This window comes from Scyliorhinus canicula, chromosome 2 (assembly GCF_902713615.1).
Source record: "Scyliorhinus canicula chromosome 2, sScyCan1.1, whole genome shotgun sequence".
NCBI lineage: Eukaryota > Metazoa > Chordata > Chondrichthyes > Carcharhiniformes > Scyliorhinidae > Scyliorhinus > Scyliorhinus canicula.
Window position 1 is genome coordinate 192052354 of NC_052147.1, and position 23964 is coordinate 192076317.

General features: G+C 43.0%; 1 protein-coding gene across 4 annotated transcripts in view; it reads right to left on the reverse strand.

The window, feature by feature from the left end:
- Positions 1 to 23964, reverse strand: part of ppp1r1c (protein phosphatase 1, regulatory (inhibitor) subunit 1C) — a 158833-nt gene that overhangs the window by 66120 nt on the left and 68749 nt on the right. For all 4 annotated transcript variants that reach the window (XM_038789241.1, XM_038789240.1, XM_038789243.1 and 1 more), the window contains exons 3-4: positions 19548 to 19585; positions 6473 to 6533 (exon numbers count right to left, since the gene is read on the reverse strand). In XM_038789241.1, coding sequence (XP_038645169.1) covers positions 6473 to 6533; positions 19548 to 19585 — 99 coding nt within the window. The remainder of the gene's footprint in view (positions 1 to 6472; positions 6534 to 19547; positions 19586 to 23964) is intronic.

Genomic DNA, 23964 nt, shown 5'->3' on the forward strand with positions numbered 1-23964 from the left:
GTTGCTTCGTTGATTACATGAGTGGTTAAGTGCCCAAAAATGCATGGCTATCTGCAAATCAATTGCTTCCTGAACTTTGCTGATTCATGCTTTAGCTTATTTGCAAGGTTAGTCAAACAGCACTGTTCAGTTTTAATGTCATATATCAATTAAATGTTGTTTTAACGCACAATGTGCATCTCATTTTCTCAATATTTCCTAATATTGCATTAGTAAAAAAAATCTTTATATGAGTCAACTGCTAAGTTCAACTAAATGAATATTTTCACCATGTGACAGTTCAGTTGTGATTCCACTCGGCTACTTAACCTGCAATTTCTGAATAATACGTTAACGCTACTTCTGGACTGATATCTTTTTGCAGTAATGGCTTAGAAATATAAGGACATACATTTCAGAAACAAGAAACATTAATTAGGCCCTGCAAGTCTTTCTCTTTGATCTCATATCCACATATCCACCTTCTCACTATATGCCTCAATTTTCTCCTTTCGAAACATTCGCTGCTTCATTAATCCCATTGTAAATTGGATTACATTTGCACATTCAGAACGCAAAGTCTCTCATTACAGTGAAAGCTATCTTTCCCATTACTCTCATTATAAGAATGTTTTAGAGCTAAAAGCAAGCAGGAACATAGAAATCTGCTTTAACATCATAATAAGGCAAGTCATCTGATGGAAACTATTAAGAAAATACTGTAAAAAAAATAAAAAATATGAATCAGTTACAAGAGTATCTATCACAGAAATCTGATCCCTTTAACTATTATTCAGAAATATTTTCAAAGGTTACACATGTCAAGAATATTTGAAAACATTAGGAAATCACACAAATCTATCTGTCATTGAGTTGGGTTTTACACAGCCCCACCGGTGGGTTTGAAAGCGGGGAGTCATGTAAAATCCAACCGATGGCCTGCCAATCACCAACCTGTCTGCCCCTGCCGCCACCTCAATTTTACAAGTGGCAGGGTTGTTGTCGGGTGGCCTGCCCACCAGTGGGTCAATTGAGATCCACTTAAGTGCCTAACCCCTCCGTCACCAGGATTTAACCAATGGAAGGACAGGCCCCTGCCAAGCAGTCAGCCCAGCAGCTATCCCTGCAACATCTGAGTCCATTGGAGGCCATTATCCCCCAGCATCTTCCTCCCCCCACCACAACCTCTCAAACAATGGTCCCACATTCTCCTTGCTGGGACCCGTCAGCAAGGCCCCTAAATACTCCCTAAGTTGCGATCTCAGGAATCATAGAATTTACGTTGCAGAAGGAGGCCATTCGGCCCATCGAGTCTGCACCGGCTCTTGGAAAGTGCACCCTACCCAAGCCCACGCCTCCACCCTATCCCATAACCCTGTAACCCCACCCAACACTAAGCAATTTTGGACACTAAGGGCCATTTAGAATGGCCAATCCACCTAACCTGCACTGTGGGAGGAAACCGGAGCACCCGGAGGAAACCCACGCATACACAGGGAGAACATGCCGGACCCAAGCCGGGAGTCGAACCTGGGACCCTGGAGCTGTGAAGCAATTATGCTAACCACTATGCTACCGTGCTGCCATCTGATCCTGAATGCCTCCTCAAGCCATGAGTGCAGCACCAGCAGTGGAACCTGATTAGCTGGAAGCTCTCTAAGGTGCGACTTCCTGTTCCTGAAGGGTGGAAATCCTGTCTTCAAGCCAATGGCAGTGGGATAGCTGTTCTTCTGCCGGTCCCCTGACTCTTTAGCTGGGGGAGGTACTAGTGCAAAGCTGCAGGGGCTAACGTGTCCCATAAAATCCAGCCCTTGTCTTTTTAAGGTATGTATTTCCCGCTTATCTCTTACTTGTACTGATTCATGCACTAGGTGCACTCTTCTTTCTTCAATTTAACAATACTTTGTACATGTGACCGTTGCCTTGAGATCTGAATATTGCCAGACACTGGCACTGGAGATGACTCCAGTCTTTTCCCCTGATTTCTGTGTGCAAACTTCTCAACGAATAATATCCAGGAGGCCAGGGTGATTCTTCCCGTCCCGCCCCACCTTGTTAATCTGAGGAAATCTGCAGCGATTAATGATCCCAGGATTAGCTGTCCCAGACTGAATAGTGAACCTGGAAACAATTTAAGATTTTTGGGGCTGGATTCTCCGACTCCCCACCGGGTCGGAGAATCGCCGGGGGCCGGCGTGAATCCCGCCCCCGCCGTCTCCCAAAGTCCCGGCACCAGAGATTCGGCGGGGGCGGGAACCGCGCCGCGCCAGTCGCCCCCACCCCCCCCCCCCCCCTCACCCCCCCCCCCCGGCGATTCTCCGGCCCGCAATGGGCCAAAGTCCAGCTGCTGTCATGCCGGTCCTGCCGGCGGGAATCAAACCACCTCCCTTACCGACGGGACCAGGCAGCACGAGCGGGCTACGGGGTCCTGGGGTGGGGGTGGGGGGCGCGGGGCAATCGGCGGGTGGGCCTGTGCCATGGGGACACTCTTTTCCTTCCGTGTTCGCCATAGCCTTCACGATGGAGGACGCAGAAGTGACCCCCCGCCCCTGTGCATGCGAATGGATGAAGTCAGCAGCCGCTGACGCTCCGGCGCATGCCCGGACTTCCACCAGCCGGCGAAGTCCCTTCGGCCCCGGCTGGCGTGGTGCCAAAGGCCTTTCCCACCGGCCGGCGGGCCACCAACCACTCCGGCGCAGGCCTAGCCCCTCAAGGTTAGGGCTTGGCCCCTAAAGGTGCGGATTTTTCCGCACCTTTGGGGCGGCCCGTCGCTGGAGTGGTTCACGCCACTCCATCCCGCCGGGACCCCCCCGCCCCGCCGGGTAGGGGAGAATTCTGGCCTTGATATAGTTGTAAACTATAGTTGTAAAACTGGGCCGTTAGGATGACCCATGTGTGCACCACTACCCTGAACATTTGCAAAGGCAAACAAAGTCTAAACATTGTTGCAATGTCTTACAGCTGTTTCATACAAATTTTAAAGATTTGTCTTGCAGTCAAATTTAATGTGGCAATATTATTTCATCAGTAAGACAAAGAAAATACATGTCTATTTCAGATTAGAATGTTAAATACATTGGTTAGTTTGGTTATGTATTCCTTTTAGAATGGTCCGTGAATATATACATGTGAAGTAGATTTATTTGCACTGTGTGAATGTATATCATGCATGTTTATTGAAAAATCGTTCATTATTGGGTGCATTTGGCAGCATTGGGGGAAAAATGCTGGACTCTTCCTCGTCCTACATTCATGGAAACGTTTCAATTCAACTCAAATTATTGGACATTATTTCACTAATGTGATGATTTTGCTAACACCAGAGTGGTTTGAAAATCTAATAATAATAATCTTTATCAGTGTCACAAGTCGGCTTATATTACTGCAATGAAGTTATCTCATGAGGGCTCCTGAATTCTAGGGCATTGGGGGTCATTTTAAATTTTGGCAAGAGTATAAATATAACATCTGATCCATTGTCCCATTGTACAGCTGTCGCCATATTCTTCCTTATTGATGTTAATGGAAACTAAAATCATGAGAGATGTTTAATGGGTGGTCTATTCTGCATCATTCTAGTTGCACTGTCTTCAAAAGTTAAAATTACCCACATTGTGTCAGCTTCAACTGTTGTCCAGAAGCAAAGAATTCTCCACCAGCAGACCTCCAACATGGGGAGATCCAGGTCATAGGTTATGCAGCCGTGGTAATATTTTGGGATTAGGCAACTTTCAACTACGGGGGGAGGGGGGGGGTGAATTTCAGTACAGATTGTCCCACTCTTCTACAACTTTGACAGAAAGGGATTGAAAAGCTCTTTTAAAAAAACTAAATATCATTTACACATTTTCCGGGATTTCCACAGCTGTTCCACTGAAACTACAATGGATTAACAAGAGAATTCCTGCTGAAATTAATCAACATTGACTTTTATATTATGCGTTCTACTTGGGATATAAAAATAATTGAAAAACAAGGGTATTATTGGGCAACAATGTAACAGGTAAGTTACAAGTCTAGTCCAATGCAGTAGGCATTAGCCATATATTATGGAATCCAGAAGAGGATAATTATATTCCTGATTAGTAACTCATAGAGTCCCTAAAGTGCAGAAGGCAGTCATTCAGCCCATCATGTCTGCACCGACCCTCCAGAAGAGCACCCGACTTCGGCCCAATAGTCATAATCGCACCTGGGTCCCTGGTGCTGTGAGGCAGCAGTGCTAACCACTGTGCCACTGTGTCGCTCCCGCCATGTAAATGAGTAAAGACAGCCATTGGTATGTGATCTCAATAATCATATGCAGATAACAATCTGCATATTTGACCTTTTGTGTATTTGTTGGTAAAATGGTAAGCTGAACAACAAAATGTGTAACTTTTTTGAATTTTCTAAGTTTCTAATTTACTTCCTGGTTACTGCACGGTAAGTAAATATATACATATGAAGTACATGTATTTGCAATGTATTAATGTATTCCATTAATTATTATTTTAATAATCATGCCTATGACTAAAATGGTACCTGCATAACCACAGCTGTGACTTACCAGCAGCTTGTAATGGAGAAGACTGGCCTAAATCTCCTGGTCAGTGGCAATGCTGCAGATATTTCTGATGACTGCAAATATAGAGCCCAGCCTTTATCCTTCCTTGCAACCAGGTCTCCCTGTCTCGGCTACAGCAACAATCAGTCTGTTCAGCCATCCACGGAAAGGCCATTGGGGTGACTAGTCGGGAGAGGCAAGTAGTCAGGTCAGGAGTGTGAAGGTACTTTCAGATAAGTGGGGAATGGGTATGAAGTACATGTCAAGGTCGGAGGGTGAGTATTTGGGGGTGGGGTGCATGGAGTTTGAGATATGATAGGCTATGTGGAGGTATTTCAGGAGGCTGGTGGGATCATTTCTGCTGTATCTGATTAAGTATCATGCAACAGACCCAAGTTTCCAACATTCGAGTGTTGAAGACATTTTTGGAGGAGGCCAGCCAGCACAAATGTGTGCGTCGGAAGTTTAAACTTCCCAGGCAATTACCATGCTTTGCGCAGTGCAGGATTTCCGAAAGACCCCGTACACAACAATGCCCAATGTCTCAGCATTCACCACTTTTGGAAGTGGGAAATCCGGGCCCCTGACTTGTGGGATTTAAGGCTCAGTGTAGTTCAGATTAATAATTGTATATTAAGAAATTATATCAAAGTATATAATGTCAGACTTCTAACAAACTAACCCATTTAGACAAGGCCAGTCATTAAACTCTGGTCAAATAGCATATCTGAAGTATATAAGTGTAGGAATTTAACACTGATATTACTTTTACTGATAGTAAAGTCATTAATGAAAATAAACTCAGTAAAGGTCTTCTTATATCAGGCATTTTAAATTTGGCTCATTGCACTTTTAAGTGGCATTCAGTCCACTTGGTTCGGAAATATTTATACAGCTGTTTTCTCATTTTATGTTTCTTCAAAAGTCTTGATTAATAAGGGGATCAGGGATTATGGGGAGAAGGCAGGAGAATGGGGATGAGAAAATATCAGCCATGATTGAATGGCGGAGCAGACTCGATGGGCCAAGTGACCTAATTCTGCTCCTATATCTCATGGTCTTATGTAGCAAGCTTCATTAAAACTCTGCAATAATCTTTTAGTACTTGCTTTATTGATAATTCTCTCTGTGGCAATAAACATTGTAATCTGAAATGGCAGTGATTATGAAGTGAGGAATGTGTTCGAATCTTTCAATTTTGTTTTGCATTGGTAGAAACATTGGTTTAGGAAACCACTGACTGATATCTTGAATGTATTGTCAGTAAGTTTTGCTTTATTACCAAATGTGGCTCTCCTCCCCACCCCCGCCTCACGCCTTGAAAATGTTTTTCTTTAATCTGGATAGTTCCAAATCCTATGCTGCAAACATGTTGCTGGAATGAGTGGAATGAAGCCTGTGATGGCCAGTATGAGCGAGCCTTGTGAACATATAGTCAGTGCAGGGTGATGTGACTGCCACTTAGGAAACTATAATGCATTCAAAGTGATGGTATCAGAAGGCACCTTCAATATCCATTCTAATTTAACCTTTACATTCTAAGTTTAGACGGCACTGAAGATGGAGAAACCAAATTATCTCTAGGCCTTTTGACCTCTATTGTGCTTTCAGCAAGGAATCAATAAGGTGAGGATTTTAAGTCAGTCAAAATTAGTTAATTTAGATCCCTTTTTGATTCCAAGTTAAAGTGTCAAAATAATGAGGACAAAGCCACCATTATAATTTGGTTCACTGCAGTGTAAAATTAATAGGTTGATGAATCACCTATTATCAATCCATTGCAAATCATTTAATTTATCCACTGCATTCTTTGGATGAGAACTAGTTCAACCAAGTTCACAATGGAAATATTTGCTGAGGTAAGCTAGGTCTGAAAGGCTCCAGTCGGCTTTTGCAATGGACAGTACTCATGCACAAGCAGAATTTGGAACAGTACCTGAACAGTACCTTTCATAGTTGGAGGTGTGTATACACTCTTCTTCCTCTGTTGAGGCGACATCTCAGCATTCTATAAAAAAAACACATCAGTAGCATCAAATCGATGAGATCACACGAGCTCGCCAAATAATTCTAGAGGAATGCATTAAGGAAAGTTTTACAATTTGATAGCTATAGTAACATATTGACAAGCCTTTTTCAAAAAAGCATGTGTTGAAAATTGCAGAAAAGTGCTTAATGTAGCAAGCTATTGTCATTAACGGAAGCAACAAATATTCCACCTTAGTGATTCTTTTTAAAATATTCTGTTCTTTATTCATGACCATGTCAATAATCAGAACCTCATCATCATCTTCCAAAATGAAAACCATTATTTGCATAGTAGATTGTGTGTAGGTGGGATATGAGTGTTCCAAAACTCTGTATATATAGATTTAGTGCATAACACTTTCAAGATAACAATCAAATTAGAATTCTGCTCTCACATTTTCACGGAAGCTTCCAGAATTAGTCGAGCTCGGCACAACAGTTAGCCATGAGGAATCAATATTTTAGCTACTGTTACATGGTAGATTGCAAAATGGGATGACATAATCTTTATTTCTGAGTCTAATGGGGGCGGTTTTGCACCTGTGTTTGCCAGCAGCGAGAAAAGCGAATCTAGCGCAAAATACCCTAAGAGTCGGGAAACAAAATTCTCACTGGCGGGATCTTGTTTCCCGATTTTCTCCGCCCCTCACTGGTGATGTAGCAGTGCCAACCTGTATGAGGGGGCAGTGCCAGAGATGGGACCTCTGGTGAACCCAATTTGGGAGGGGAGGAGGGTGTTTCCCCATTATGTGTGGTTTGGGGGGTGGAAAGTGCTGAGACCTTTGAAGGGGAGAATTGGCAGTGGCGGGAGAGTGGGCAGTGAGGGAGGAGAACCTGGGATTGCAGGGTGGGGCTTGCATTGAGCGGGGGGGGGGGGGAGCAGGCATGGGACGGGAGCGCTGGCAATACTCCTGTGGTGGTTATGGGCGAGAGACACTGATAATTGTGCGGTGGGGGGAAGAGCCCCGCACAATTGTGCGGTGGGGGGAGAAAACCCAATAATTGTGCAATGGGGGGGGGGGGGGGGGGGTGAAAGATCCTGATATATTTGTGGTGAGAGGGTGGGGGCAGGGTCTGGAAGGTGTTTATCTCCAGTTCTGATCAGGACAATCTTTAAAGACGGTGGCCCGATTCCTGTGGAGCCAGCCTTGCTGCCCCACCAGACTGACAGTGTAAACCATTGCCATGATTTTTTTTGTCAGGGTTGCTCCAGATCTGGTCTGAAAACTCACTCGTGCATATGGAGAGATGCACACTGGTCTTCAGTCAGAGCCTGACACGTTGACAAATTATGGGAAAATTCTGCCCCAGATGTGGAACTATGGGTTGGGACAGTGGGGTGGAAATTGGGCTAGATTGGACCCAACAAGTGCAGTGGGGACCAATTTGGGTCAGCAATATCTTTCACCCAATACAGCATTTTTTTGTGGTCTGGCATTCACCATATTGATTCAGGTGGCTTTAAACCATCCTGGACAAGCTCCTGAACAGAGCAGTTGAAATATGTAAATAAAGGTCCTTTGCCTTTCACAATACTGGATTGAGGGAATGTGGGATATGAATGTTCCGAGCCTGGCCCAGTGATTCTAGGTGCCAGTCAGCCAACTGGTTATTTTGGTGATATACAAAGGGATCCTCGACAGCAGACAGTTAATGCTGTGGTTGTTTTAGGTTGTTAGTGGGCTTGGATTTGTTATTTTAGCTGCATATTAATGGGGCAATGTGATCTTTTACAGCTTTAGCACTTTGTTTGTACAAGAGCTTCAAACATTTGTTGTTTTCAAAATGGATGTTTTGCCGTGTCCACCTTTAGAGCTACATGGAGAACAGCAGCGAGCAAAGACAGCAAAGAATTGCAACTGCTGGCAAAAGAGTGTGAAACAAGATCAAGCACAGGAGGCCTTAAAGCACACGGTTCACCCTTAACAAGATCTACTGCCTCAAAGTGAGTGTGGAACAGAGTGTCTGGAGCCTTCACTTCAACAAGTAAGATTGTCTTTTGCAGCAACTATTGAAGCCCCTCAGCAAAGTTCTACCTCCGGCGATTGAAATATGGACCTCAATTTCGAATCAACAAGGTTGTTTACTGCTGCATCAACTTCATTTACATGTTTGCTGGTGACACGACCATAGTGGGTCGGATCTCAAACAATGACGAGTCAGAATACAGGAGGGAGATAGAGAGCCTAGTGGAGTGGTGTAATGACAACAATCTATCTCTCACTGCCAGCAAAACTAAAGAGCTGGTCATTGACTTCAGGAAGCAAAGGACTGTACACACCCCTGTCAGCATCAACGGGGCCGAGGTGGAGATGGTTGACAGCTTCAAGTTCCGAGGTGTGCACATCACCAAAAATTTGTCCTGGTTCACCCACATCAGCACTACCACCAAGAAAGCACAACAGCGCATTTACTGCCTCAGGAAACTAAGGAAATTCGATATGTCCACACTGACTCTTACCAACTTTTACAGATACACCATAGAAAGCATCCCATCTGACTGCATCACAGCCTGGTATGGCAACTGCTTGGCCCAAGAACGCAAGAAACATCAGAGAGTCATGAACACAGCCCAGTCCATCACACGAACCTGTCTCCCATCCATTGACTCTATCTACACCTCCCACTGCCTTGGGAAAGCAGGCAGCATAATCAAAGACCCCCTCCGCCCGACTTACTCACTTCTCCAACTTTTTCCATTGGGCAGGAGATCTGAAGAAAATCTGAGAACACGCACAAACTGATTCAAAAACAGCTTCTTCCCTGCTGTTACCAGACTCCTAAACCACCCTCTTATGGACTTACCTGATTAATACTACACTCCTATCTGCTTTACGTGATGCCGGTGTCGATCAGCGGGATTCTCTTGAATCCCTGCGATGGCCCGACGCTGGCGCAAAAGTGGCGCGAGCCATGCTGGCATCAGGCCGACCGGAAGTTATGGAATCCTCCGCACTTCCAGGGGCTAGGCCGGCGGCAGGGGTTGGCGCCATGCCAACTGGCGCCAAAGGGCCGGCGCGAGTTAGCGCATGCGCAGAACCGCCGGCGTGGTTCCGCGCATGGGCAGACCGGCCGGCGTATTCTACCACATGCTCAGGGGGGTGTCTTCTCCGCACCAGCCATGGCACAGACCTACAGGGGCGGGCGCGGAAGGAAGGGGTGCCCCCACAGCACAGGCCCGCCCGCAGATCGGTGGGTCCCGATCACGGGGCAGGCCACCGTGGGGGCCACCCCTGTGATCCCCCGCGCCCCCCCCCCACTGTACCTCGGTTCATGTGACAATAAACAATCCAATCCAATCCAGATAACACTTGCAATGCCAGTCAATTTGCATTGCTTTGCATGCAATGGGTGCACACTTTGACAAGAGGAACAATTTTGTCAGCATCCCTATGGAGGCAAGCAAGCCGGAGGAGCAAGCTCCGGGATTCCTCCAATGTGTAGTTTCCTAAATGTCCAGGGAATAATTAATTATACACAGTGCTCTGAAGCTCCAAATGAAGACCTTAGAGTATTCATGAATGGGAAGTGCAGCTGGTATCTGACTACAGGCAGTAAATAATGAAGGTCTGTGGCGCATTTCCTGGTAGTTTTCATGGTGACTTTGTCCGACCCCAGCCCGCTATCGTCCTTTTCTTCCATTCATCCCATCGGGTCAAAAGATGTTGCATGGAGGCAAGTTTCTATGAACACCTGACCTTTGACTTCAGTAACGAACCTTCACACACAGGCTTAGCAATGCTGCAATCAAAGGCTTTTTAGTAACAAACTGAGAGGGCCTTCAGAATCGTCCTCATTTTGCTTAATTCGCCACAGTATTACTTTTGTAGTCACATTGTGAAGACATAGAGGAGCAAGCTGAGGAAACCAGGCATCCATGAACAACGAGGAGGGCATGGATCAGCAACGATGCCAACTTTGTATCAGAAACTAATCCATGACAGGTTCTGTTGAATTCACCTGCCTTTCAATGCCCCAATAGTCTCTCCAACCTTCACAACCAACCTTAACACCCAGCTGAAAAATGTCCAAACCAATGCAAAGGAAATGTAGTCCAGTGGCAAACCGGTCAGTAATGGTTCATTTCAAATTGGTTTAGAGTGACACTTTGCAAAAGTCAATCTTGTGCAAAACCTGGGGCCTGTCCTGTGAGCTTGATTTCCTATTCTGACATTCCTAAGTGGTACTTCTATGGTGGCAACAGCATGTAAGGTGAGGACATTTAAGATAGTTGTGGTTGGCAATCTTGAGGAGCTATGAACGTAGAGGGACTGGTTGCACACCACCGCATCTTGACAATAACCAATGCAGTCTGGCCCAGCTGGCCATCTGGCATCAAAGTGCATCAGGGAAATATATTGTCATCTGAAAGATGAAAGCATATTGCCACTCCCATGGCCTCAGTGCCACTTTCATTGGACTACACCTCAGTACTACAGAGTCTAGAACTGAAATAATGCTTTCCAAAGTTTGAAAGCAAAAGTAGAGTTAAGACGGCAACAATCTGAGGTACCATTAAAACAACTGGAGCAATCATCAGCATCTCCATCACTGTGGGCCCTGCTGTAATGTTCAGAGAACTGACAAAATGCTTCATGGTTGACTATGTTGCCTCTATGCCTGTATACACAAGTTGCAGTTGGACTCCTCCATGTTGTCATGTGAGAGTACCTTTAAGAAATGGGTGTTTATCAGTGATGTCAGAGTGTGGGTGGAGCTGGACTGTCTGTCAGATTTTTTCTTTCATTTTAGGCTGTTTGCTGCAGGGTGTGTTTTAGTTTCGTTTTCAGTGTTGGAGCTGAAGCCAGACAAAACAGACAAAGTACTGTTGATCTCTCTGCCATGAAAAGACTATCTCTTGCTCATTTGGTGAATTCAGAATTATAAATGTTTTCAGTAGAGAATGTAAATGTGATGTGCTTCTGTTAAAAGGTGTTTCTTTTGTCTTCTGGATGTTGTTTGGGAAGTTATTAAGCATTACTTAGTGTTGTATTCTTTGGGAGTTGTATTTGAATTGATGGTTGCTAAGATGTTCACTGTATGTTTTTAAAAAGTTAACTTGAGTTCATAGAATAAACATTGTTTTGCTTTAAGAAATACTTTTCCATTTCTGCTGTACCACACCTGTAGAGTGGACCATGTGCTCCCCATGCCACAATCTATTAAAAGTTGTGAGTCAGGTGAACTCCATGATACACTTTGGGGTTCTCTAAACACTGGCCCATACAAATTGGGGGCTCGAGGGGGATAAAAGACAATCTATTGGATTGGCTTCGTGAACTTAAAGACAGTGAGGGGTGAGCATATAGTGGTTGCTTTTCAGGTGTAGTATTCTGGGTTAAGTAGGGAGTGTGTTGTGGACAATGGCTCTTTCAGAGGCTCAGAAGTTTTTGGGGGTGGAGACAGTCACACGCAGTACCTTACGGGCAGAGACTAAAAGCAGACTGTTAGATTTTGCAAAAACATTGCTGTTAACATTACCTGACAAAATGCAAAAAGAGGTAATTATGGCAGTGGCTAAGCATTTAAAGTTGCCTGAGATACAGTTTGACTCATTGGAAATTGCAAAAATTCAGTTACAAATTAAACAAATGGAACATGAGAAAGAATTAAAGCAGCTTGGATATGAAAGACATAGAGAGGAAAAAGAAAGAGAGAGAGAGGAAAAAGAAAAGGAGAGGGAAGAAAGGAGAAAAGAAAGAATAACCCTAGCAGAACAAAAAGAAAGAGAAAGGGAGATACAGATCAGGGAAAAAGATAAAGACAGAGAGTTTGAACTTCAGAAAATGGCCATGAAACATGACAGTCAGTTAAAATTGGCAGATGTAAAGCGAAATGTACAGTTGGATGATAGTGATGAGGATAGTGAGAAAAAGTGTCATAGTCGAAAGCGTGGTGGGGATCTATTTGAATATGTCCAAGCATTGCCAAGGTTTGATGAGAGGGAGGTTTCATTTGAGAAAGTGGCGAAACAAATGCAATGGCCACAGGACATGTGGGTATTACTGATTCAAACAAAGCTGATAGGTAGGACTAGTGAAGTGTTTGCATCACTACCGGAGGAGGTATCTGGGACGGATGAGGAGGTGAAAAAATCCATCTTAGGTGCGTATGAACTAGTGCCTGAAGCCTACAGACAAAGGATTAGAAATTTAAGCAAAGAATTTGGTCAAACATACATGGAGTTTGAAAGGCTCAAACAGAGTAATTTTGATAGTTGGATAAGGGCTTTGAAAATGGACCAAAGGTATGAAGCTCTCAGAGAAATTATACTTTTGGAGGAGTTTTAAAATTCAATTCTTGATGTAGTGAGAACCCATGTGGAAGAGCAGAGGGTTAAAACTGTGAGATTAGTGGCAGATGATTATGAATTAATTCATAAATCAAAGCTTGGTTTCCGACATCAGTTTCAGCCTGTGAGGGATAGAAACTGGGGACTTGAGGAATACTCACATGTTAAAGGTAAAGGTGATCTGATGGGAGATAATAAGGAGAGTGTACCTCAGATTAAAAAGGAAATCCAGGAGGGTGGAAAAGAAATGAAAAGTTTCAAATGTTTTCACTGTAATAAACTAGGCCATGTAAAGTCACAGTGTTGGTGGCTGAAGAAAAGCACTGGGAAGGCTGATATGGTAAAACAGGATAAGACAGTGGGGTTTGTTAAAGTGGTAAAGGAAAGCCCAAGTGAAGCGAAGGAGGTGCAAAAGATTGTACAACCTGATCAAGAGGTGATTGATAAGAAGGTGCCAGATGTCTTTAAAGAATTTACTTGTGTGGGTAAAGGTTACTCATGTGTATCAGGAGGAACAGGTAAAGAAGTCACAATTTTAAGAGATACGTGAGCTAGTCAATCTTTAACGGTAAGAGATGAGGAGTTATGTAGTTTGGGAAGAATGTTGCCAGAAAAGGTGGTAATATGTGTAATTCAGGGTGAGAAGAGGAGTGTTCAATTATATAAGGTAAGGTTGGAAAGTCCAGTGAAGAGTGGTGAAGTGGTAATAGGAGTAATAGAGAAACTAACTTGTCCAGTAATACAGTTTATCTTGGGTAATGATATAGCTGGATCGCAGGTGGGAGTGATGCCTACTGTGGTTGATAGGCTAGTGGAAAATCAGACAATTGAAGTTTTGAAGGATGAATAACCTGGGATTTTTCTGGATTGTGTAGTAACAACATCGCAAAGTCACAGGTTAAGACAAGAGGAGAAATCAAAGAGTGACGATGACGTTGAAGTACAATTATTAGACACGATTTTTGATCAGATGGTTGAAAAAGAACAGAACAGATGGAGGATGAGGCAGATACTTTTAGTTAAGGAAAATTGGTGGAGTTACAACAGAAAGATGTAGAAATAAAACGGATATATCAGAAAGCATATACGGAAGAGGAATCTGAGTGTATACCGGAGTATTATTACCGTAAAAGTGACGCCTTGATGAGAAAATGGAGACCTTTTCATATGCAGGTGGATGAAAAGTGGGCAGAAGTTCATCAAGTAGTATTGCCGGTAGGGTATAGAAAGGAGGTGTTGCGAGTTGCACATGAGGTACCAGTGGGAGGTCATTTGGGAATAAGGAAAACTCAAGCTAAAATACAAAAACATTTTTATTGGCCTGGACTACATAAAGATATAGTTAAATTTTGTCAATCATGTCACACATGATAGGGAAATAAGTGATAGGGAAACCTCAAGCAGTGATAAAACCAGCGCCATTAATACTCATTCCAGCATTTGAAGAACCTTTTACAAGGGCCCTAATTGGTTGCGTAGGACCGCTTCTTAAAACGAAAAATGGGAATCAATATCTTTTGACTATAATGAATGTGTCTACTAGGTTTCCAGAGTAGGTTTCAATATGTAATATTACAGCTAAAAGGATTGTGGAGGAATTCTTTACTAGATATGGACTACCCACAGAAATACAATCGGATCAAGGATCAAATTTTACCTCAAGGTTATTCAAAGAAGTTATGGATAGCTCAGGAATAAAACAATTTAAATCAACTGCGTACCATCCAGAATCGTAGGGAGCATTAGAAAGGTGGCAACAGACATTAAAGACAATGTTGAGGGTTTATTATCAAGATTATCCAGAGGATTGGGATAAAGGAATTCCATTCGTACTGTTTGCAATTAAGTATGCACCAAATGAGTCAACCAAATTCAGTCCTTTTGAACTACTTTTTGGTCATGAGGTAAGAGGACCACTTAAATTGATTAAGGAAAAATTGGTGAGTGAGAAATTGGAAATTACATTATTGGATTACGTGTCAAATTTTAGGGAACGATTAAATAGAGCAGGTGAATTGGCTAGACAATATTTGAACGTTGCACAAAATTTGGCTTGAAAAACGCCCTAGCCACATTTCAACAGTTAACTAACAAAGTTGTTTCTGGATTACCCAATTGTGCAGTACACATCGATGATCTGGTAATTTTCAGCCAGACATAGACAGAACATTTGAAACATCTGATGGAGTTAATCGATCGCCTTCAGGAGGCGGGTTTGGTGATAAACCTGGCCGGAAGTGAATTTGGAAAAGCCCAAGTCACTTTCCTTGGCCATACAATCGGAGAGGGTAGAATGGTCACATGGGATGTGAAACCAACAGTTCTTGAGGAGTTTTCAACACCCTCAAGACGAAGGGAAATAATGCGATTTCTTGGCATGAGTGGATTTGATTGAACATTTGTGCAAATGTTTTGCAGCGTGATTGCTCCACTGATGGACTTGCTTAAGGAATGTTGAAAATTTCAATGGACTGCGGAGTTTCAACAGGCATTTGACTGCCTGAAAGCTGTGATAACCAATGCTCACGTGTTGGAGAATTGCAAGGGACTCTGTGATCAGATTGAACAAAAGTATCTGACTTTAAAGAGACATGCCAAGGCGTAGAGGAATGGATGGATTGTGCAGGGACCTTCTTGTTCAATGAGACTGTCAAACGAGAAGAATTTTAGTTGGAGGAAGACGAACAAAAGACAAATGGACTATATTATACCTGTTTGCGTGTGTTATTTTTTAAAACGAAAAAGGATATTTACTGTGTGCATTTTTCTTAAAGGATAGTGAAAAGGTGAAAAATGAAACCATCTTGAAGTTGATGGTTTATTTTTTTTTCTTGGGGGGCAGTGTCATGTGAGAGTCCCTTTAAGAAATGGGTGTTTAAGAAATGTACCTTTAAGAATTGGGTGTTTATCAGTGATGTCAGAGTGTGGGTGGAGGGAGCTGGGCTGTCTGCCAGCTTTTTACTTTCGTTTTAGGCTGTTTGCTGCAGGGTGTGTTTTAGTTTCGTTTTCAGTGTTGGAGCTGAAGCCAGACAATGCAGGTGTACTGCTGATCTCTCTGCCATGAAAAGACTACCTCTTGATCATTTGGTGAATTCAGAATTGTAAATGTATTCAGTAGTGAATGTAAACCTGATGTGCTTCTGTTAAAAGGTGTTTATTTTGTCTTCTGGATGTTGTTTGGGAAGTTATTAAGAAATACTTAGTGTTGTATTCTTTGGGGGTTGTATTTGAATTGATGGTTGCTAAGATGTTCACTGTATTTTTTAAAAAGGTTAACTTGAGTTCATAGAATAAACATTGTTTTGCTTTAAGAAATACTTTTCCATTTCTGCTGTACTACACCTGTAGAGTGGGCCATGTGCTCCCCATACCTTACTCTATTAAAAGTTGTGGGTCAGGTGAACTCCATGATACACTTTGGGGTTCTCTAAACCTTGGCCCATAACAATGTTCCCAAGCACAGGTTCGCTTGCAGGAAGTGAAAGCATTTCATGGTTTGTCATACACAACTCTTCTATAAGCTGTGCCCGAGAAATAATTACCCAGCCTTTGTGCAGCAGACTTTGGGTGTAAGCTCATTCTGCAGGCTCCGGTTTCTGGACCATCATCTTCCCCATTTCCTTATTTCACCAATCTGGTACTGGGTACATCTCCTGGTTCAGACTCCTCTACTTGACCTTCTACATCATGCAGTGCCAATTCTGAGTTGGTTAAGGAATAGGTGTGCTCTAAAGGCTTTCTCTTCTTCTGAGCTGTGGCTATTTTTGCTGGACGTGAAAATGGAAGATAGAGACAGAGGTTAGCGTTTAGTTACAGGGGTAAGCAGTGAGAGAAGATGCGTGTGAGGTGAAAGCAGGGCCACATTGTCATGCACACTGTGTGAGTGAGGAATTTAATTGAGAAGAGAAAAAGACGGAAAGATGGTCAAACACTCCATGCAGGAGGTCCTTCAAGTTCCTGGTTTCAATACTCCCAATCTGCCTCATGTCCATAATAGCCATACCATTCTTTCCCAATGTGTAGAGAACATGGAGGAAAGGTCTCTTCTGTGTTCCTGCTCCCTATTGATGTGAATCAGTTTTTGGGCCAGTGAAAAGTTATGAAGATATTTCTGTCAGAATAGAACAGTGTTGCAGGAAAGATGGCAGACCAATCATCATCTGATCTGACTGGACCACATAAAACATTATTGGGTCCTATTTTCCTTGGCCAAAAGTACTTACTATTCTAGGAGCACCCTAAATTGCAAAAATACGCCTCATCACCAACCCTGCACAGCCCCCTGCACCGCCCCCATTGTTAGCTGAAATTGCTTACTGCTCTCTTCCCTTCAAACCTGCCATTGAATTAAAATTCAAATGATCAGAATGCTATCTGACAGTAAGTGGAAATTTCCTCCAATTATATACTGACAAGACTGAAAACATTGGGCTGGATTCTCCGGCCATATCCACCTGGCGACCTGAGAATCCCACCCGACATCAATGGAGTTCTCCATTCTACTCGGCTCGCCTGTGATGTTCTTGTGGTGGGAGAATCCAGCCTATGTCTTCATTCCGCATTCCAAAATTCTATTCCCTAGCTCTTGAGTCCATTCCTCTAACAGGCAACTAGCTAAGACAAAATCAGATTGTTCACCAACTTAATTTGAGCCCAAGTGGAGCTTCCAACCACATATCGGCATTATCATCAAGTGAGCCTATCTTCGTGATGTAACTTGCCTGAATTCACTCCTGCTTCAACTCATCAGCTATTGAAATAATCATGCTTTTGATACCTGTAGAAGTAACTATCCCAATGGGAAGGCAGTAGCGTAGTGGAATTGTCAAAGGATTAGTAATACAGAGACCCAGGGTAATGCTCTGGAGACCTGGGTTCAAATCCCGCCATGGCAAATGGTAAAATTTGAATTCAATAAGAATCTGGAATTAAGTATAATGACGACCATGAAACCATTGTCATAAAAACCCATCTGGTTCACTGATGTCCTTGAGGGAAACATATCTATCATCTTTACCTGGCCTGGCCTACAGGTGACTCCAGATCCACAGCAATGTGGTTAACTCTTAAATGCCCTCACGAATGGGCAATAAAGGATGGCCCAGCCAAGGACCCCCACATCCCGTGAAAGAACTTTTTAATAAACCTCCTGCTGCTCTTCCGCATTCTACCCTCCATAAATTTGAGGTCATCCAAAATCTGCTGCCTGTTCCCTTACTCACCCTGAATCCCATTGGCCTATTATCCTTGTGGTTGTTGAACTACATTGGTTCCTAGTCAAACAATGCCCTGATTTTAAAATTTTAATCCTTTTCAAATTTCTCTGTGGTTTCACCCCTTTCTATATGAATAGTCTCCTCCAGCCCATAACCCTCCAAGATATCTGCACCCATCTAATTCTAGCCTCTTTAACATCCACAAATATAATCACCCCACCCTTTGTAATCGCCTTCAGCTGCCTCGATACAAAGCTCTAGAATTTCTTCCCTAAACCTCGTCACCTCTCTCCTCCTTTAAGACGCTCTTTAAAACTTCTCTTTGACCAAGTTATTGGTCATCTATCCTAACATTGCCTTAACAGTCTCAAATTTTGTTTGGTAATGCTCCTGTAAAGTACCTTTGGACATTTTACTAAGTTAAAAATGCTCCATAATTACAAGCCATTGATGTTGTTGTCAGAAAATAGTGATGGGAGGTAAGGATTGTGGGCTACAGAGTGAGAGTAAAAGAGATGAGTAGGAATCTTACCTTTTCAGTGCTAGTGAGGTCTCTGAATTCTCTTTGATGTAATGCTGTTGGCATTCACTAGCTCCACCACCTCTGACTGTTGCTGTGCAAATTTCTTAGACACTTTTCTCCCCTGGAATTAAATCCTGGTAACCTCACATCCATTCCTTCTGCACATCAAGGCAGAATCGGGGAATCCTTTTTGCAGTATCCCAGCTTTGCCGTTCCTCTCTTTTGCCATGGGATTTCACAATAATAATAATAGCTTATTGTCACGAGTAGGCTTCAATGAAGTTACTGTGAAAAGCCCCGAGTCGCCACATTCCGGCATCTGTTCGGGGAGGCCGGTACGGGAATTGAACCCGTGCTGTTGGCCTTGTTCTGCATTACAAGCCAGCTGTTTAGCCCACTGTGCTAAACCAGCCCCTATAGGCCAAGTGCACCTCTATTCTATAAAACTGGCTTTTGGTGATTATGTTTCTGCCCCTACAAACACACACAGCCAGTCAACCAGGCACACAGTGCAGAAAAGCTCACCATTCATTTTAAAGTCAGGTATCCACTCCAATTTTGCATATCCTTATCATTGACATCATCTGACGTGTATTTTCAATGTCTCTCCAATCTCGTGCTGGTTCCCAGCAATTTTCCAATTTCTCAGCCCATATTTCAGTCTCTTGTTATTTTAACCTTAACAGTGTGGTCAATTTTAAACCCTTTTTCTACTCGTAATGTTCCTCTTTTTTTAGTTTAATATTTGGCTGGCAAATAATTTCTTCCGAATAAGATGTCCCTTTGCCTTAAATGAATAAACTCGGATTGGAACAGTCAACAACATTGTGAAAGAGATTGTAAAATAGCTATAAAAATGTTTCCATGGCACTATTAGAATTCACAGCTGTCATTAAATAGTAGCAGCAACATTGATCAGCCAATTTATATTCATGTATGAAGGAAATATATTGTTCAACTTACCTCACCTTGTGGATTGTTCTCCCTCTTTTCGTCTACTTCTGAATAAAAAAATGAAAAAACATTTATTGTAAAATGCAGACATTCTCTTTTACAATCAACACATTTGTAATATTGTATGTTAAATTCATATTTGATATAATATGCATTCTACATTAACGACTGGAGTGACTATATTATACTATGAAAACCATGGTCTGTACAACATGAACAAACATCTGTGGTAGGGAATGTGAATAGGTTATCATGAGTGACACTCTGGATTAATGGCTATATCATTACTTTCTGCTGCCTGTCAAAACTGACGTATTTTTCACTTTGTAGCAAAATGCGATTTAGATCACGTGCGTTAAGGTAAGTCAAAATTGAGCAGGAAATTTTGAAACACCACTGTGACACTCAAATGGTAGGAAAGGTTTGATCTGTGATAATCCCATCCTTCAATTCACCGGACATAAAATTGTCAAGTTAAGTGAAATTGAATTTCTAGACTGAGGCAGGGTGAGTTCTATTGCTGGATGCAGTCAAAAGGTCACTGATAAAGTATTCAAGAAAAAGAGTTCTGTGTTCCCACTTATCACCATTAGTTGAGCAATGTGAAGCTGATTTTTAGTCTCTATCAGTTCTCAAAGGCATTCACTTGCCTTAGCATTTGCCCACCTGTACTTAAGTTTCCTAAATTGGATTTTAACCTGGTGTTGTAAGACTTCTCACTAAGTTTCCTGGACATATATGCATGAGATATTATTGCTTAAGTACCTATGCAAAGCATGGAATGACATTATGAATCAACCCACCCTAGGCAGCTAATCAGATTGTTCAATACAAAGCAGCTTTCTTTTTATTTAAATTTAGAGTACCCAATTCATTTTTATCAATCAAGTGGCAATTTAGCATGGCCAATCCACCTACCCTGCACATCTTTAGGTTGTGGGGGTGAAACCCACACAAACACTGGGAGAATGTGCAAACTCCACACGGACAGTGACCCAGAGCCAGGATCGAACCTGGGACCTCGGCGCCATGAGGCAGCAGTGCTATTCACTGCGCCACTGCACCACTGTGCTGCCCCAAAGCAGCTTTCTTGACTCTACTAAATATATGTAAAAAGATACATATTCCCCACTATGAAGGACCATCAATATAAATTGAGACTAGTTGCAATTTTGAAAAACAAGTTTGGAGCACGAAATAGCCAAAAGATTATTCTGCATGATTCATCAAACTGCATTTTAATTGTGCTTCAAAAACCATAGCTTTTTACGGTCAAAATTTTAATTTAAATCAAGATCCTTCATTATCAAGTTCAACATTTTCTAAATCAACAAAGAAGACCAAGGGATGAATGTTTTTGATGGTGGGGGAGGTGCAGAGTGGAGTGTACTATCCTCAAGAACTGTTAATTGATCTAATTGACTGGCAGCCGAGTATCCCAGCTGTGCCAGAAAGCAGTTGTTAATGCTGCTGAGATCACAAGGAAGTCCTAAGAAGAGCAGTGGATACCAAACTGCAAGGTAAGTTTGGGTTTCTTGACTAGGGAGGGGAACCCTAGCGAAGGGAGGAAGGGTCTGGGAGGAGCTGGAGGGATGGGGGTATGGGGGGGTAGGGGTGAGAGTGTTCCGATGGGCACAGGTAACCCCATCCCAAAGGAGGTATCCACCTTGCTTCCCACGTTTCACCACGGGCTGGGAAAGTAGCAGGCTGGCCTCATTCCTTCTTCTGCCCAATGTATTATCATGTCAGAGGAGGAAAGGGACCCTTAAATGGCCTTTAATTGATGACTTTAGTAAGTCATGGAGGAGTCCGGAAAGGAGAGCCAAAATAAGCTTTATCTCCAAAGGAAAGCATTTACAAGAAACTTTCCCAATCCCTGCCAGGACTACTCTGCGGCTTGGCTCCTACCTGGACCGACTTTTATGGCAGTGAATTAACAAGCCCATTGATGGACCTCCACCCCTCAGCAGGGGAGCTCTTACTCCACAAGGCTCATGGGGAGACTAATTGGATCATCCCCATGGGTCTCGTGAGAGTTATAACCATGACTTAAAGGCATCAATAGACCTAAGAGCAGTCAGGCCAGCTGATGCCTTAACTGTCCATCATTACATACTGGACAGCTCGGACAGTGTGTGGGAAGGTGGTGTGCTAGTCATCCATTTTATTTGACATGCCCGAACTCCATCTTCAAATACACTGGTGGGGTTGTAAAATTCTCTCCATGTCAATTGTTCTCTCAACTCTCCCCCCACCACAGGCACACAAACCTACATAAGAACATAAGAAATAGGAGCTGGAGTGGGCTATTTAGCACCTCGTGCCTGTTCTGCCATTCATTAAGATCATGGCTGATCCACTCCATTTTTTCCCTGCCTCCCATAACCTTTGACACATTTGTAGATCAAACTTCTGTCGAACTTAGCCTTGCCTATATTCAATGACCCAGATTCCAGTGTTTTCCGTGGTAGAGAATTCAAAATACTCACAACCTTCTGAAAAATAAATTCCTCCTCATCTCTGTCTTAACTATTCCTTCACAAGGGAAAACATCACAGAATCATTACAGTGCCAAAGGAAGCCATTCGGTCCATTGAGCTTGCACTGGCTCACTTAAAGAACATGCCACCAAGTCTCACTCCCCTGCCTTATCCCTGTCACCTTGTCCATTCTTTCCTTTCAAAAAACAATCCAATTCTCTTTGGAATAACTCAAGCGAACCTGCCTCTACCACCTTCCTAACTTCAACCACGCTCTGTGAAAAATCTTCCTCACATCACTTCAACTCCTTTTCCCCATTATTTTGAATCTGTGCCCTATAGTTCTTGATCCTCTCTTGAATTGGATCAGTTTCTCACTATTTTGCCTGTCCATACCCCTCAAAACATTAAATAGCCCTACCAAGTCTCTTATCAGCCTTCTTTTCTCCAAGGAAGAAGTCCCAACCTCTCCAATCTATCCTCACAGCTACAGTTCCAGGAATCATTGCTGTGAATCACCTCTCTACCCTCTCCAATGCCTTCACATCATTGTGAACTGGACAAGGCCTTTCAGTATCTACTCTATCAAACCCACTCAGAATCTTGTACATTTCAATAAAATCACCTTTCATTTTTCTAAACTCCAATGAGTAACGACCCAACCTACTCAAATATACCTCATAAGATAGCCCAATCATCCCAGGAATCAGTCCAATGAACTTTCCCTAATATGCACCCAATGCAAGTTTGCCGTCTTAAATAAGGAGACCAAAACCACTCTAGGTTTCTTACAGTACTCTAGGTACAGTCTCATCAATGCCCTGTACAGCTGTAGCAAAACTTCTCAACTTTTATTCTCTATCCCACTTTCAATAAAGGACCAACATTCTTTTTGTCTGCCTAATTACTTGCTGTATCTGCAAATTGAGTTTTTATGATTGGTGTTCAAGGATACCCAAACCCCTCTGTACTGCAGCATTCTGCAATCTCTGTCCCTTTAAATAATATTTTGCTTTTCCGTTCTTCTCACCAAAGTGAACAATCTCACATTTTCCCACATTATACTTCATCTACCAAATGTTTGCCCGCTCACTTCACCGCCTTTGGAGATTCTGAGTCCTCTTCAAAACTTGCTTTTCTGCATTCTGGCTGATCCACTGCCTGGGGGCAGCAAGGTAGCACAGTGGCTAGCGCTGTGGCTTCACAACGCCAGGGCCCCAGGTTCAATTCCCCGCTGGGTCACTGTCTGTGCAGAGTCTGCACATTCTCCCCGTGTCTGCGTGGGTTTCCTCTGGGTGCTATGGTTTCCTCCCACAGTCCAAAGACGTGCAGGTTAGGTGGATTAGCCATGCTAAATTGCCCTTATTGTCCAAAAAGGTTAGGAGTGGTTATTGGGTTATGGGGATAGGGTGGAAGTGAAGGCTTATGTAGGTCAGTGCAGGCTCGATGGACCAAATGGCTTCATTCTGCACTGTATATTCTATGTTGTATATCTTTGCATCATCAGCAGATTCAGCTAAAAAGCATCCTGTGCCATCTCCCAAGTCATTAATATAGATTATATATAGTTGAGGCCCCAGCGCTGATCCCTATGGCATTCCACCAGTTGAGGGGAAGTTGCGCTGTTTGACACAGGCCTCAATTTTAACTCAAGGTAGCATCAGTGTTGGGTGGGGTGGAAACAATAATTTGAGTAGCAGGAGACCAGTGCTTTGAATTTACAGTAATGGTCCCCAGCACCAGATAGTCCATCTGAAACTATTAATCATTGTCCCGACAGGCAAACAGGTGGTTCTAATCCAAAGCTGCAATACCAATTCGGAGGAAATGCATGAAAGACATAACGTGCTTCCAAAAACATAAGATTCATCTTCACCCCTGCCCCTTTTCCCAGGCAAATTAGAAGAGCAGCAACACATTGTTTAAAGAAAATATTATCCCCGCTT